The sequence below is a fragment of the Coregonus lavaretus genome, assembly GCF_964263955.1.
Source record: "Coregonus lavaretus genome assembly, chromosome: 4".
Classification (NCBI taxonomy): Eukaryota; Metazoa; Chordata; class Actinopteri; order Salmoniformes; family Salmonidae; genus Coregonus; species Coregonus lavaretus.
In genome coordinates, this window is record NC_139991.1 from 58830040 (window position 1) to 58848030 (window position 17991).

The window sequence follows — 17991 nt, forward strand, 5'->3', positions numbered from 1 at the left end:
TAGAAATCCTATATGGATGGTGTTAAGAGATAGATGGGAGGTATTGAATAGAGTTGAAGGATGGGACTAATAACAAATAACAACAAATAATAACAAAGATAGCTAATAATGTAAGCATACTGTGTCCATAATAAGTATATAGGTTGTATGTTGGGAGCTTTTGGGAAAGAGCACAGTTAGAAAGATATGGCATATAGAAGCAAACCGGATGGACATCATGAAAATGATCGGAGAGGTTGAGAGTAGAAGAAGTTCAGGAGCAATAAAAAAATAAAAAATAAAATATATATATAATAGAATTATTGTAAAATTAACTCTGTCCATAAGGTGTAGATAGTAAGTATAGACCGGAAGTAGAGGCCTGGGCATTGTTGTTCACTAATTACTCCAAGTAGGGAAAGGATGGTGGGGTTGAAAAGTAATAAAGGGGAGTATATATATACAAAAAAAAAAAAAAAAAAAAACATGGGGGATTGGAAGTGATGCAGACAATTACATTGATAGAAGATACAATCTATCTGCAATATTAAGCTGATCCATTCCCCCCCCCCAAATTTTTTTTTTTTAAATTAAAAATAAAAAAATATATAAAAAAATTATAAAATAAAACAATGTACGTCCCCAGAAGAGTACGTTCCCAGAAATGTTCACTTACATTCTCAGAAAGTTTAAAAAACGTTGTTTTACTGGTCAGGAAACTTATGGCTTCGTTCCCAGAGACAATGGGAAACCAAAAACATAGGTTCCCACAACTTCCAAGGAACCAAATGTGCTAGCTGGGGAAAAACACACACACACACACACACACAGTATTGACCAGTACAGGCGCATATGCTTATACACTGAACAAAAATATACAGAAGATTGCCCTATTTGGTAAAAGACCAAGTCCATATTATGGCAAGAACAGCTCAAATAAGCCAAGAGAAATGACAGCCCATCATTACTTTAAGACATGAAGGTCAGTCAATATAGAACATTTCAAGAACTTTGAAAGTTTCTTCAAGTGCATTTGCAAAAACCACCAAGTGCAATGATGAAACTGGCTCTCATGAGGGCTGCCACAGGAATGGAAGACCCAGAGTTACCTCTGCTGCAGAGGATAAGTTCATTAGAGTTACCAGCCTCAGAAATTGCAGCCCAAATAAATGCTTCACAGAGTTCAAGTAACAGACACATCTCAACCACAGGAGCCCGCTCACAATATTCAAAATACATTAGAGAGCATAATTTAGCTACAAAAGTTCAATAGTTTCTCAAAAATAACGGTGGATTACATTTTATCACAAGTGCATACAGGTAACTGCCAAAATAAAGGAAACACCAACATAAAATGTCTTAAAAGGGTGTTGGGCCACCACGAGCTGCCAGAAAAGCTTCAATGCGCCTTGGCATAGATTCTACAAGGGGACCTAAACCATGCCAACAACTCCCAATGTTTTGCGAAAAGCAGCACTGTTTTTCAAAGTAGCGCATCGGCCATCACCGTGAGTAGTAGCCTATGGCTTTATCTTCAGTATCAACTAAGGGAATTTCATATTTTGTTAATGACATGGTGACATTTGTTTTTGATTTCGTGTTTAAATCACGTTAGTTGACAACTCAAGTACTTTAAATCAAAACTAGACGTTGAACTGACGTCTGTGCCCAGTGGGTTTTGTGATTGGATTGCAGATAGAACCTTATAGCACCAAGGTAAAAGGTGTTAGCGCAGATAGAAGTTTCAGATTTTTATTTATTTTCATAAGAAATTGACTTTTTCACAAATCTGACATATTGTATATCACATGCAAAGGACATCCTAAAGAGCAACTCTATGTGAATAACTCATTTTTGACCAAAATGTCAGATAGAATCTTGTAGTCCCAAGGTCACAGTATGCTGAAGCCCTTCCCGTCACGAGGCAGACGTCAGTAGATTTTCATCCCCTGAGAGGGAGGGTTGTTTACAGGGACTAGTATTCTCCCAATGGCTGATTAATTTGCATTTAATATAAAATAATAATATAACATATGCCATTTAGCAGATGTTTTTATCCAAAGCAACTTACAGTCGTGTGTGAATACATTTAAATATAGGGTACAAGAAGAGCAGTCTCTACAAGTACAGATGGTTTGCAGAGGGAAGGGTGGAGAGAGGAAAGAGAGAGAGAGAGAGAGAGAGAGAGAGAGAGAGAGAGAGAGAGAGAGTAAAAGGGTGACATGTTTTTGAGTCAATCAGATCACATGATTCACGTCACCAACAAGTGTTTACAGTAGTTCTCAAGCTGATAGTAGGGCAGGAAGGGCATGACCTGTCCTGAGGCTAATTATCTTCAACCTAGTCCCGAGGTGCCTAGGGAGATACAGCCGCTTAGTCCAATCTGTAGCTCCCATGACTCACCTATTTTGGTTCATTTAACCCACTCACACACAGTCTCTGTTTCAGCAAGTGACTCATGTTCACCTTGTGTTGCAACGCTTGAGTCCATCTTCATGCCTCGACACGCCAAACCAGTTCTGCAAGTACTGTCACTTTGTGAATAACAACAAGCAAAGGAACAGTGTATTGTGACATGCTTTACCAAGGTTATCAACCACAATCACAGTAACGGCTCTTTTCCTGTAATAACAGAAAGAGATTTTACATGAATGCCATAGGCCTACTAATATTTGCTTAGTGCTTAATGGGTACTGTTGTAATATATCTACTGCTGTACATATTGTATAATTCTTAGTATATCTTGGGTAAATTCATCCGGTGTATATGCGTATAGATTGCATTTGGATTACTGTTACAGTTCTATTTGGGTTGTTAATTGGATTAGTTGTGACGTATTTTTGAAATCTATTTTTTGTACTTTTTTTACTGACATTTGGGGGCTAATAACATAAGCATTTCACTGCAACTGCTATAACATCTGCTAAAATGTGTATGCAACTTTGATTTGATTTGAATATTATACTTCATGACAAACTGGCAGCTGTTCAAATAAGGAAGTCACTGTGCCTGTGGTCAGGTCTGCTTCAGGTAATGGGAGTTATACATATACAGTGGGGAGAAAAAGTATTTGATACACTGCCGATTTTGCAGGTTTTCCTACTTACAAAGCATGTAGATGTCTGTAATTTTTATCATCTTCAACTGTGAGAGACGGAATCTAAAACAAAAATCCATAAAATCACATTGTTTGATTTTTAAGTAATTCATTTGCATTTTATTGCATGACATAAGTATTTGATACATCAGAAAAGCAGAACTTAATATTTGGTACAGAAACCTTTGTTTGCATTTACAGAGATCATACGTTTCCTGTAGGTCTTGACCAGGTTTGCACACACTGCAGCAGGGATTTTGGCCCACTCCTCCATACAAACCTTCTCCAGATCCTTCAGGTTTTGGGGCTGTCGCTGGGCAATACGGACTTTCAGCTCCCTCCAAAGATTTTCTATTGGGTTCAGGTCTGGAGACTGGCTAGGCCACTCCAGGACCTTGAGATGCTTCTTACGTAGCCACTCCTTAGTTGCCCTGGCTGTGTGTTTCGGGTCGTTGTCATGCTGGAAGACCCAGCCACGACCCATCTTCAATGCTCTTACTGAGGGAAGGAGGTTGTTGGCCAAGATCTCGCGATACATGGCCCCATCCATCCTCCCCTCAATACGGTGCAGTCGTCCTGTCCCCTTTGCAGAAAAGCATCCCCAAAGAATGACGTTTTCACCTCCATGCTTCATGGTTGGGATGGTGTTCTTGGGGTTGTACTCTTCCTTCTTCTTCCTCCAAACACGGCGAGTGGAGTTTAGACCAAAAAGCTCTATTTTTGTCTCATCAGACCACATGACCTTCTCCCATTCCTCCTCTGGATCATCCAGATGGTCATTGGCAAACTTCAGATGGGCCTGGACATGCGCTGGTTTGAGCAGGGGGACCTTGCGTGCGCTGCAGGATTTTAATCCATGACGACGTAGTGTGTTACTAATGGTTTTCTTTGAGACTGTGGTCCCAGCTCTCTTCAGGTCATTTACCAGGTCCTGCCATGTAGTTCTGGGCTGATCCCTCACCTTCCTCATGATCATTGATGCCCCACAAGGTGAGATCTTGCATGGAGCCCAGACTGAGGGTGATTGACCGTCATCTTGAACTTCTTCCATTTTCTAATAATTGCGCCAACAGTTGTTGCCTTCTCACCAAGCTGCTTGCCTATTGTTCTGTAGCCCATCCCAGCCTTGTGCAGGTCTACAATTTTATCACTGATGTCCTTACACAGCTCTCTGGTCTTGGCCATTGTGGAGAGTTTGGAGTCTGTTTGATTGAGTGTGTGGACAGGTGTCTTTTATACAGGTAACGAGTTCAAACAGGTGCAGTTAATACAGGTAATGAGTGGAGAACAGGAGGGCTTCTTAAAGAAAAACGAACAGGTCTGTGAGAGCCGGAATTCTTGCTGGTTGGTAGGTGATCAAATACTTATGTCATGCAATAAAATGCAAATTAATTACTTAAAAATCATACAATGTGATTTTCTGGATTTTTAAATTAATTAATTAAATTCCGTCTCTCACAGTTGAAGTGTACCTATGATAAAAATTACAGACCTCTACAAGCTTTGTAAGTAGGAGAACCTGATAAATCGGCAGTGTATCAAATACTTGTTCTCCCCACTGTATATATAAACTATTCTCTGACCATTTCCTATATATGGCAGTCCAGGTGTGAGTGGAAGTGTGTGTATATTTCTCTTCCCATTTCTCAACAAATCTATGGTGTCTAAAATTGTACATTACGTTTAGGGGGACACATGTTGGATAGTTTGTGCAAGTGCATGTATTTGTGACGAGAGATACTACATGTCCACAGTGAAAAAATTAACATTATGAATGGAAGGTCATATGCTGAAATATAAGGATTTCATCTCACAGTGGATGATGACTAGTTTAAATGACAATCAACATTCATTTTTGTTTCATATTGTTTCAAATTTTCCAACACTAATTTGACAATCTGCTTAAAACACAGCTCACATTTGATACTACCCACTGGACACACACTTGTTGAATCAACCTTGTTTCCACGTCGACGTTGAACCAACGTGGAATAGACGTTGAATTGACTTCTGTGCCCATTGGGTGCTCTCTAACCCTCCATGAGCCCTCTGCTCCAATCATCAGTAGTACAAATACGCTGCAGTTTCCCATATTATACATCTATTAGATAACAAGCACACTTTCTGGGAACATCAATTATTATTGGTGATCTGCCAAAGACGCGCTTGAAAAGAGAAATAGTTGTGTTTGGTTTTTATTTGGATCACAGCTGAAGATCATGGATCACAAAGAAGGTGGGAGAGGCGGTGTTCAGGTCTCAGCCAATAAAAGCATTGACAGCTTCTGGATGAGAGGATGATACATTAGTATTGGCCCCACGCATCACTCTGGCGGCCACTGGGCACAGCGAAAAGACCGTCATTCAGCTCACTGGTTCGTGTGTGTGTGTGTGCGTGTGTGTGTGTGTGTGCGTGTGTGTGTGTGTGTGTGTGTGTGCTCAACTCCCTTTTATTACCCTTCTTGAATTGCTGTGCTGTAATCCTCTGTGTTAATACTCCTAACAGAGCCCAAATATTCCAAAATACTCCAAAACAAGGAAATAACTATTTATGATCAGTTATTAGAATGTCTATAAAATATGTGTTATGTTTACCTGTCTCACATCAAGCAACATCCAGTTATAGCTATATCAGATTATCCATGTAGTACTGTATGTCATAGGATTTACAATAAAAGTTTATTCAAAGAGTTCGAAACAGAGAAACATAAGAACATTTTGATATCAAACAACATAGCAAAAATATAAAATTCCATTCAGCAAGGATTTTAGAGGTATTAGTGAAACATTGAGTATTTGTTTTGAGAGTATCTGAAAAACAGACAATCACAACACACACACACATTTTAAATGCACAGATGTCTGACCTGAGAATGCCATGGAAACCAATCAAAAACCACTGAGTAATCCCAAAAAAGCTCTATATCACTGCATACAAAACCAGAGATCTGAAAGACAGCAACAGAGCACAGTTAGTATGAAGTCAGTAAAGACAAACACACAGAAGAAAGGTGGAAAATGGGAAGAGAGAGAGAGAGGTGGACACAGAGAGAGACAGTATAGAGAGAGTAAGCAGAGCAGAGATGTTGGATGAAGTACACACAAAAGAGGGGGGAAGGCAGTGAGAGAGAGGGAGAGAGAGAGAGAGATAGAGAGAGAGAGAGAGAGAGAGAGAGAGAGAGAGAGAGAGAGAGAGAGAGAGAGAGAGAGAGAGAGAGAGAGAGAGAGAGAGAGAGAGAGAGAGAGAGAGAAAAAGCAAGACTTAAGCAGTCCCTTTATCTTTCCTTCCTTTCAGACCTTTCGTAACAGATTTATCTCTGGAAGGGACGGTAGGCACCATGTTAGTCCCCCCCAGCCAGTCCCAGTGGGAGAAGAATGGGGCAAAGTTTGTCCCAGGCATCCGGTGGTGAGCGTCATGTTTGGGGGGTCCGCCCCACAGGCCGAAGGGTACCAGGCGGTGCAGAGACCAGGGGAAGTCATAGCCACAGTGGTCCTCAGTGGACACACAGATGGTGAACACCATGAAGCCCCAGGCGGTCAAGCAGTGGCACTGCAGCAGGAGGGGGTCCACAGTGGTCCAGAAGCCCACACTGATCAGCTCCCAGGCGGACAGGTACTGGGTGACCAGGCTGAAGGGCTGAAGGTACTGGTGGTGCATGGCGTGGAAGGTACGGTACAGCCAGGGGACTCTGTGGTGGAGGAGATGCCAGAGGTAGTACTGGAAGTCAAAGACCACCGTGCACCCCAGGATGCCCAGGAGGAAGCTCGTTAGAGTGGGGGCTTCGCGAGGGAGCGGTACGGGTGGCCTCCACAGCCACTGGCCCACAGCAGCGGGGAAGACATAGACCAGGTGGTTGTAGACTGTGAGACCCAGCGTGGTCCAGATGTTGTCCCAGGTGACAGGTCTGTCTGGGTGGAGCTTGAAGCGGTTGAGGGTGGGCCAGCTGGGGGCCAGGACGTCCAACAGGGTGTAGAGGGTCACCAGGAGGAGGTAGGTGGAGACGGAGATGACCACAGGGAACAGAGGGTTCCGCAGCTCAGCCTGGTGGTACTGCAGGAGGTAGTCCCACACTGGCTGGAGGACGGATGGCTCCGGGAGCCCCAGACCCAGGGTCAGGTTAGCCACATCCAGGTGAGGAATCCAGGGGACAGCCACATCACTGAACAAACCGCCAGCAGTCATTATTACCACAACTAGGATTGGTGGTTCTCTATAAAGTTTAATTATCACAGAGGATTCATTTATATGTAACTGGGTTGGTTGCAGCAGAGTCCACAAGAATAGCAAAGATCCTTACAGCTCTAACGTACTTGCAAAAGGCAAATAATCTGATGCCGTCGTGCCAACTTGGTTTGGCTTTCGATCTTAGCCTCTTATGTACATCGAGGCGCCACCCCCCCCCCCCCCCTGGGTTTTAAAGCAGGTGGTCTGTAAAGACCCCTCTTTCTCTGGCAAGAGGATCACTGCCAGGACTCAGGACCTGGGTCACAGCAGCTCTTATTCCTGACCCAGATCTTAGAGAGCTGCCTCCCACCGATCAGAAATGACTTGAATTTGTCTTTGTCAAAAGAGCAGTGTGTTTTCATTACTGTCATTTTTTTTTTTTTTTTTTTTTTGAGGAGCAACAATAAACTGTGGTCAAAGCCAGACTTTGGTGCAATGTCTGTTTTATGCAAACACTGCCGTATGAGCACAAGAAGCTGAAAAGACATCTTGGTTTTGTTGAAAATACATATTTTTTTTGTTGAAACGACGTCCAAAAGACGGTTTTGCTCAATGGGTAGTAATCTGTCAAATTGATCACTTTGGTTAAACCTGTTGATTATTTTATTAAAAACAACATTTTTAAAGATGTTTTTCTCTTTTTATTTCTCTCTCTCTCTCTCTCTCTCTCTCTCTCTCTCTCTCTCTCTCTCTCTCTCTCTCTCTCTCTCTCTCTCTTCCTCTCTCTTTCTCTTATTGACTTGTTGTGAGGGTAAACAGTAATAAATCATAGAAAGCTGTCAGAAGTGACATTGAGTTCAAAGGCTCTACTTTATTAATGTTGAATTAAACTTGGCTTTTTGTATGGTTCAGTTTGCATCATACTGCTGAGAATAAGGTCTGATTGTTGGAAGTGAAAAGAGGCAACTGGAACTAACCACGGAGATGTTTCTATGGTGGAGCTCAAGTAATCCCTTTCTAATTCAAACAAGGCTTTATATCATTATTTATCATATTATCTAAATTAACCCAATAATGGGCAATGAATTCTGCTTCAGTTTTTGTGATAATTGCACATCAACACTGTGTTTATGGGCAATGGCACCACAATATTGTGCACTGTATGGCACCACTAGAGGGCAGACAAGTACCACTGGAAGAAAGCCCTCTATGCTCTGGAACATAGATAGTTGTTTCTGAAGGGGTTTTTCACTTATGTCATTGGAATCTTCATTCCAAAACATTTAATTTTGTGTATACACAACCCTTTTCGAGGGCTGCAACTAAAAATCTCCCTTATTTCTATTTGTTTCACGAATACCTGAAACTGAGTGATGTGAAGCTCCATTAATCTTTGTTTATATATGTATTAGAACAAGTTGAAGGATAGAGCACATTGTGGGATTTGAACGTATCTCAATGAGAATGTATGTTACTGTGTGTTACTGTTGTCTGGTCCATAGCTGTTCCACATACCTTTTAGAGACCACAAATGTAACAACAAGATAAACTCATGACACAACAACAAAGTAATCTAATTCTCCAATTTACAGAATATTTTCATTTAAACTTCGAAGGGGGACTCAGTGGTCTCTATGCAATGCGAGAGTAATTCAATCATGTTTACAGATATAATTTCATTAGGACTTCTTATGCTTTTCCCCTCTCACCACCTCCATGGGGACATTACATGTTTCTTCTGCGTAGCATTTTTTAATTTAGCTTGGCCAACTCTGAAGGGAGCGGTTTCATCACCCTAATCACCCTAACTAACGGAAATGTATTTTAGCTGTGGAAGAGGATGGCATCCACCCTCCCTCAGGTGAGGTCTGTAGGGGCATGGAGGCTAAAAAAAGAACCAGCCTGCGTTGTTGAAGCACCTAAGGCTTAGTCTCCCTACCGGTGCTATTTGCATACAGGGAGGGACCATGTGTAGACCCCCAAGAATTTGTGCACAATCAGAATGTTGACATGATCAGGACGCATGTGAGAGAGAGAGAGAGAGAGAGAGAGAGAGAGAGAGAGAGAGAGAGAGAGAGAGAGAGAGAGAGAGAGAGAGAGAGAGAGAGAGAGAGAGAGAGAGAGAGAGAGAGAGAGAGAGGAGAGAAAGAGAGAGAGATGGGTGTGTCCACAGGTGATCCAATTTGTCCAAAAAGTGTTTGACTCTCCATGAAACAAAAGCAAATAGCCTACCTATATTTAATATCATCATATCAAAATACCAATGTGAGATTTGTCCTATATTTTACCAGCAGGTCCATAAGTTATTGCCTATTTCAGTTCTAAATCCACATCTGCTGCTCTCGCACCTAGAAACAACACATTCAGAACAGTGACTGATGAACACAGTGAAACGAAGTAGCGCCATACAATTCCAACTGAAAACCACTTCACCTTGTTCTCCCATATTCTTCAATAAGAACATATCCTGTACAATCCCATTCATTGCAGCTGAGACACATATTGTACATAGATCTATTTTCAGCTGGCGTGGTGCAGTATCTCTCCACTGGAGTAACACTGAGGGCCTCCTATGACTATGGTGAACCCACAGGGGACACCAGGGCCTATATGGGAATATGTTTTGTTTTTCACGGCGCCACCATTGGGCCTTTGATTAAAAGCAGGGCAGGAAGACACAGTTACCATGTTACCATGGGTCTCTCACCTGTGGAATTAATTATTGCCATGGCGATGGAGGATGCAGCGTCATGTTGCCACTGATTTCTAGATAAACAAGCCACGCTGCAACCTCTCTCAGATCACACTAGCCCAGGATTCTAACCAGGTAGGTACACCACCTCTCCTATAGAGCTTTTGTTATGTCTACCCATATGTTGTTTTATGTCTGTCTGTAGAGTAATATCTAATATTTGTACATGTCGCCTATTGCATGCTTTTGAATAATTGTAGCCATAGAATTAAATAGTTTTTCCCTTACACTTTTCCCCAGTAGGTGGTGAGAGACATTGCCCTCCTATCAGCACCATGCCAAGTCAACTCCAGAGTGCCATGGACGCACTTATAACAGTTTTCTACAAATACTCCGGGAACGACGGCGACAAATACAAGCTCAACAAGGGAGAGCTGAAACAGCTACTGAACAGTGAACTCACTGACTTTCTCATGGTAAAGAAGCTGTTTCATATTCATAATTTATCAATCTCAACATAGTTTCACAATGTTTTGGTATTCTCTTCACTAGACAGTATTTAGCAATTGAAAGGCCCCTAAACATGGGTATATTTCTGAGTTGACACTATTATTTGTGAATCAAATAAAATATAAATGTATTGGTCACATGCACCGAATACAACAGGTGTAGACTTTACAGTGAAATGCTTGCTTACGAGCCCATTCCCAGCAATGCAGAGTTAAAAAGGTAAGACAAATATTTGCTAAATAAAAAAGGAAATAGTAACACAATAAAAACAATAATGAGTCTATATACAAGGAGTACCAGTCCTGAGTCAATGTGCAGGGTACGAGGTAGTTGAGGTAATTGAGGTAATACAGTAAGTACATGTGGGTAGGGGTAAAAGTGATTAGGGAATCAGGATATATAATAAACAGAGTAGCAGCAGCATATGTGAAGAGTGTGAAAGTGTGTCTATGTGTGAGTGTGTGTGTAGCGTCAATATGCATGTGTGTGTGTTTTTTGTGTGTAAGCGAATTGTGTGTGTGTGTTGGAGTGTCAGTGTAGTATATGTGCCTGTGTGGGTAGAGTCTGAATAGAAAACAATAACTGTATAATTTATATTTATATCAATCTGTTTTTATTTGGCACCATGTCGTAAGAAGTGTCACAAGTTAACTGTAAGTCGCTATGGATAATTTAAATTGCCCTCTCCTCCTCACAGTGACATGTTTATGAATAGATGAACCACATTAGCTGTGTGTTGAACCTCAAATAATAAGTTAGCTGTCTTTAATTACAAACCTCCTTGTGACATTTAGCCCACACATTTAGATAAATCACAACAGCACATAACATCCGGCCGTCGTCATGTTAAACAAAATTATAATTATTGGAAATGGTTTGGTTTAGTGAAGTGTGACCTTTTCAACTTGTATTCTTTCCTTCCATTAATTTCATGATGAACATTAGTGATGTTTATGCTGTACTTGGATATGTTGGGGGGCTTTTTGATGCTACTTGATTACACATTGAGACTTGAAAGATGAATTAGACAACCAAGTACATACTGAATTTGCAAATGTCCAGCATTTAAAAACAGACTCACTCATGTCAGGATTGTAGAAATCCATGTGGTCTGTTGTGTTAATTTATTCAAATTATAGACCTACTACACAATATTTACATGATTATCAGAGACGTGGCGATGTTGTTTTTCTGTTCTTCAATATGCCTCAGTGGCTAGAAAGCATACAATTACACTCTTAGAAAAGGGGTTCCAAAAGGGTTCTTCGGCTGTCCCCGTAGGAGAACCCTTTTTGGTTCCAGGTAGAACCCTTTTTGGTTCCAGGTAGAACCCTCTGTAGAAAGGGTTCTACATTTCTGGTTTAGTTGAGTATAAGTCTCTTGCTTTTGTAACTTTGTGAAAGCAGGCAAGATAGTAGTTCCTCTTCACTGCCCTCTGTGATTGTAGTAGGTTGTTGTAGATAACCTACCATGCTGTAGTGGCCATGACGGTGCAGAGGAGTGGACAGGTGTGTGTGTATGTGTGTGCATGTGCATGTGCACGTGCATGTGCTTGTGCTCGCACACGTGTGTGTGTGTGTGTGTGTGTGTGTGTGTGTGTGTGTGTGTGTGTGTGTGTGAATAGTAAACATTATTTTATTTTTTACCAACTGGGGACATTTTGTTAGTCCCCACAAGGTCAAATGCTATTTGTAGGGTGTTTATGGTTAAGGTAGAATTAGTGTTAGGTTTAGTTTTAGGGTTAGGGTCATGGTTAAGGTTAGGTTTGGAGGTTAAGGTTAGGGTTAGGGTTAAGGTTAGGTTTTGGGGTTAAGGTTAGGGTTAGGGTTAGGGAAAATAGGATTTTGAATGGTTATAAATTGTGTTCCCACAAGGTTAGTTAAACAAGACTGTGTGAATGCGAGTGTGTTTGGGGAGTGAACCCGCCTGTCTGTGTTCTAATGGATGAGCTTCATACTGTGAGAGATGGAGTGAGGGGTTGAAGAGACAAATCTCTCCCCCTCCGTTTTTTCTCTCTACATCTTCTCCCTCCCTCTGATGGAAGGAAGCCTCAGGTGCCTACGCATCATCACCAGTGACCCATATCACCTCCAAATATAGACTTGGACTACTCTCTTCTGATGTCACTAGTCTCCACCCACCGACGTGCCTCTGACAAGTATAGAGACTGGTAACAGTTGAATACACATTGAGGACGCGCCACAAATGGCACCCTATTCCTTATTTAGTGCACTACTTGTCAAAGTGCCATTTTGGACAGAGACTCATACTGTCGTTTCATATCCTGAAGACAACATTGAGCTAATTATGTGATTTATTTCTGTAACCTATCACTGAGTAACTCTTTCACTGATCACAGTCACACTGTATGCTGAGGCGATAGATATTACTGCTTATTTAGATCCATTGTTGTCACCTTGGGGCCAAATACTGACTTTTCATTTACATTTGCACATATACAGTCAAGCTGTGTGTGTGTGTGTGTGTGTATGTGTGTGTGTGTGTCTTACATACCTCCATTAGCACCATGTCACCACAGGGCTCTGTATCACGGGCTGACTTGGCTTGACTGACAGAAACCATCCAACAGTCACCATCTCACACACACACAAGGGCACACACACACCTCTGATGGTTCTCAGTTTATGGGTCATTGATTATCGCCACCGTCACTCTGGCTTCCAATGGACATTGGCTGTGTGGTGTGGTGCCCTGCTGTGCTGTGCGGTGCCCAGTCAGTGCCTTAGGCAGTCTAACATCCGGGATGGGGCTCCAGCACCATGAATCCAATGACTCAGAGCCTGAGGCGTCTCTCCTCAGATCTCCCCCATCTCCATCTCAGATCTCTGGCTGGGAGATTGACACAGGGCCTAATTGCAGCCTGCTGTCCTGAGGGGACTTATTTATTGGCCAGGCAGCTGAATCTAGACCGGTCAATGGGCGACATGAGACACGATTCAGGACGGTCTATTTCCTGTTGAGTAGAGTAGTAGAGTGAGTCGGAGGCCTGGAGTAAGCTCAGTGGAACAGAACACATTAGAGTCATAGTCTAGAAGATTTGCTGCTGTTCAATGGTTGTTTTAATTATGAGATATGCCTAAATCTTTAGACTCAAAACTATGTCGATCTCATGGACTGTCAGTCCTTGCATCCATAGATCTGTATATGAATTTGAGAGTGTTTACATTCCCCTAGCCCCGTCCTTCAGATTATCAAATTGACGGTATCAAGGTTTTAAATTATTTGATTGGTGGATAGCTCTTTGATTCATTGATTTAATGATTGATTGATTAATTGTTGTTTGTTTTCATTTCCAGTCTCAGAAAGACCCCATGCTGGTGGAGAAGATCATGAATGATCTGGATTCCAACAAAGACAACGAGGTGGACTTTAATGAGTTTGTGGTTCTGGTGGCGGCCCTGACCGTAGCCTGCAACGACTTCTTCCAGGAGAAGCAGAAGAAGAAAGCCAACTAACAGTTAAGTCCGAAATGGCTTCCCCTTGCCTATTTAGTGCACTACTATTGGCCAAAGTCTCATAGGGCTATGACCGGTCTACAGTCGTGGTCAAAAGTTTTGAGAATGACACAAGTATTGGTCTTCACAAAGTTTGCTGCTTCAGGGTTTTAAGATATTTTTGTCAGATGTTACTATGGTATACTGAAGTATAATTACAAGCATTCCATAAGTGTCAAAGGCTTTTATTGACAATTACATTAAGTTTATGCAAAGAATCAATATTTGCAGTGTTGACCCTTCTTTTTCAAAACCTCTGCAATCCGCCCTGGCATGCTGTCAATTAACTTCTGGGCCACATCCTGACTGATGGCAGCCCATTCTTGCATAATCAATGCTTGGAGTTTGTCAGAATTTGTGGGTTTTTGTTTGTCCACCCGCCTCTTGAGGATTGACCACAAGTTCTCAATGGGATTAAGGTCTGGGGAGTTTCCTGGCCATGGACCCAAAATGTCGATGTTTTGTTCCCCGAGCCACTTAGTTATCACTTTTGCCTTATGGCAAGGTGCTCCATCATGCTGGAAAAGGCATTATTCGTCACCAAACTGTTATTGGATGGTTGGGAGAAGTTGCTCTCGGAGGATGTGTTGGTACCATTCTTTATTCATGGCTGTGTTCTTAGGCAAAATTGTGAGTGAGCCCACTCCCTTGGCTGAGAAGCAACCCCACACATGAATGGTCTCAGGATGCTTTACTGTTGGCATGACACAGGACTGATGGTAGCGCTCACCTTGTCTTCTCCGGACAAGCTTTTTTCCGGATGCCCCAAACAATCGGAAAGGGGATTCATCAGAGAAAATGACTTTACCCCAGTCCTCAGCAGTCCAATCCCTGTACCTTTTGCAGAATATCAGTCTGTCCCTGATGTTTTATCTGGAGAGAAGTAGCTTGCTCGCTGCCCTTCTTGACACCAGGCCATCCTCCAAAAGTCTTCGCCTCACTGTGCGTGCAGATACACTCACACCTGCCTGCTGCCATTCCTGAGCAAGCTCTGCACTGGTGGTGCCCCAATCCCACAGCTGAATCAACTTTAGGAGACGGTCCTGGTGCTTGCTGGACTTTCTTGGGCGCCCTGAAGCCTTCTTCACAACAATTGAACCTCTCTCCTTGAAGTTCTTGATGATCCGATAAATGGTTGATTTAGGTGCAATCTTACTAGCAACAATATCCTTGCCTGTGAAGCCCGTTTTGTGCAAAGCAATGATGACAGCACGTGTTTCCTTGCAGGTAACCATGGTTAACAGAGGAAGAACAATGATTTTAAAGCTTCTTTTAAAGCAACCAGTCTGTTATTCTAACTCAATCAGAATGACAGAGTGATCTCCAGCCTTGTCCTCGTCAACACTCTCACCTGTGTTAACGAGAGAATCACTGACATGATGTCAGCTGGTCCTTTTGTGGCAGAGCTGAATTGCAATGGAAATGTTTTTTTGGGATTAAGTTCATTTTCATGGCAAAGAGGGACTTTGCAATTAATTGCAATTCATCTGATCACTCTTCATAACATTCTGAAGTATATGCAAATTGCCATCATAAAAACTGAGGCAGCAGACTTTGTGAAAATTAAGATTTGTGTCATTCTCAAAACTTTTGACCACGACTGTACATAGGGCTCTGGTCAAAAGTAGTGCAGTGCACACGGAATAGGGAGCCATTTCAGATTGGCCCGTGGATAGAAATAGAATTACAAACCAACAGAGGTAGAAAGTAACGAATTACAACCACACCCATCATGCTGAACATTTAATATTTACTGTGATCACTTCCCAATTCCCCATGGTCTCAGTGCTACTAAAACCACTACACTATATGTTTGTCAACAGCAGAAGTAGACTAGACTAAAGTAGAAATCATCAATCAACATACTCTTACTAGAGATAGGATACTTCTGTCCCTCCAACGCGTCAAAAAGGATGATTTAAAACGGTTGTAAACATGGTGTCACACTAGCCTGAGTGCCAGACTGTTTCTTCTCTCTACAACACTTCTCGCCAGAGAACATAACCACAAAGATCTGGCTAGAGCAGAAACAGACTGGTACCCAAGCTATCGTCACATACCCTGAGGCCAAAAAAATATAATAATAATTTGATGTCAGAATAACTGTCTGCTTGGTTAATTGATTGATTGATTTATTTATTCTGTCATTCATCCACCTTTTCATTGATTTTTGCAATGTATTGTAACTATCAATGTTCCTTCCATTCAAAAATTAGCTTGTTTCTTGAAACCCTTTCTGACATAAACTATGTGTCACTTAATGAGAAATGTAAATTGAATTACAGTTGCTTGAGCATGTTTCTTATTCATGATTAAGTATCCATCACATGTAAATGATTATGACAACATGATATTGTCAAGCAGTTGTATGAAAATTATTAGCTTGACAATATTGGTTTTATATTGTGACAGTAACACAGCATAATAAAGTTCTAATCCCAAAACCTTGAGTGTGTGTGTGTTTTAGATTTAGTGTGTTAGTGTGTGTGCGAGTGTATGTGTGTGTATGTGTATGTGTGCTTGTATGTGCCTGTCCTGTGTCTCCTTCCCCATCACTCCTCTTGGTAAAGTCTTCTGAATATTTCTCAAGGAGAGGTTGTGCTGTGCTTTTGGGTGGTCTCTGTATAACACGCCTGGTGATGCGTTCGATGACGCATGATGATGATGATGCAATCCCCATTAACCACCTGGACTTTCCACCACCTGTCAGTCAAAGTGACGCATGACATCCCTACTTCAGCAGCAGTCACAGTCGCAGTTTCTCCTTGGGGATTCATAAAGTATATCCATGCTAGAAAGTGCAGAAGAACACATTTTTATTTTTACAAATGTGATTTTAACCCCTAACCTGAACCTGAGCTTTTACACTAACCTTACACCCAACCCCTGATCAATTACAAGCAACAAAGGGTCTTTAGGTTTTAGAAAAGCGCTGTAGAAGAGGGGGGTATTGTTAACAACAACAACATACTGTATACAGTACCTCATGAATTATCTCAACAGTCCTAACAATATCCTCTGTTGTCTGAGCTGAAACCATAACATTTAGAATTAGTAAAGTCTTCCTTTATTTTTTCAGACCCACAACCCCCTCTCTTTACTCCAACACAGAGATCTGTTATTGAGGATCCTGAAGGAAAAACATTCATGAACCATCATCTACATATGCACGGATTCACACACACACAGAGAAAGTTAATTTCTCATTTCTGTGTGATTGATTGTAATTGAGCGAGATAATGAGCCTGTCCCCCCTGGATATTGTTTTTGGGTGACAGCTGTAATCATAGAGGCCCTATCATCGACTTAGAAATTATACTTAATTTTCCATGATTCATAGATTCTCTCTTTGTTAAAGAACTTGTAGTTGGTGTAACACCCTTCTTATCTTTTATTATCAACTCCTTAGAGTGATGTTGCGTCATCTTTCCATTGGAAGCATGCTGAACTAATACATGCATTTCTGTTTATTTAAAAAAAAATATTTAACCTTTATTTAACTAGGCAAGTCAGTTAAGAACACATTCTTATTTACAATGACGGCCTACCCCAGCCAAACCTGGGCCAATTGTGCCACCCTATGGGACTCCCAATCACAGCCGAATTGTGATGCAGCCTGGAATCGAACCAGGGTCTGTAGTGACGCCTCTAGCACTAAGATGCAGTGCCTTAGACCGCTGCGCCACTCAGGAGCCCGCGACGTACTGCAGTGCATTGCAGTGTTGGCCAGAAGGTTCCATAGAACACTTGTGTATTACATGGAGAACGTGCTAGTCTTCAATATTATTTAATGAGGCAAGCAGAACCACATTTCCCCTGTAGAGAATCATGAAGCGTCACCCGTTGGTACGCAAAATAAACACCTTTTATTGATCTTCCATATCCCTCCAAGACTGCCTGAACACAGTATCTGTGGTGGATCTGGCGAGTCAGTTTTCAATTTTAAAAAACGTATACGATTCATTTTACCCAGCTGAAAGAAACGTCAGCTGTGTGTGTGTGTGTGTGTGTGTTTGTGTGTGTGAGAAGAACAT

The 17991-nt window shown here is 41.7% G+C and overlaps 2 protein-coding genes across 2 annotated transcripts; one reads left to right on the plus strand and one right to left on the minus strand.

The window, feature by feature from the left end:
• Window positions 1-6337: 6337 nt before the first annotated feature.
• ch25hl2 (cholesterol 25-hydroxylase like 2) lies at window positions 6338-7258 on the minus strand (the record flags this gene model as incomplete). The annotated part of the gene is made up of 1 exon (XM_084160724.1): window positions 6338-7258. One exon carries the CDS (start codon window positions 7256-7258, stop codon window positions 6338-6340), a length of 921 nt encoding a protein of 306 aa, XP_084016850.1.
• A 3009-nt stretch (window positions 7259-10267) lies between these two features.
• Window positions 10268-13918, plus strand: LOC311127789 (protein S100-Z-like; the record flags this gene model as incomplete). Its single annotated transcript, XM_084159670.1, has 2 exons — window positions 10268-10408; window positions 13760-13918. The coding sequence occupies 2 exons, from the start codon at window positions 10268-10270 to the stop codon at window positions 13916-13918; spliced, it is 300 nt and encodes a 99-aa protein (XP_084015796.1).
• Window positions 13919-17991: the final 4073 nt, after the last annotated feature.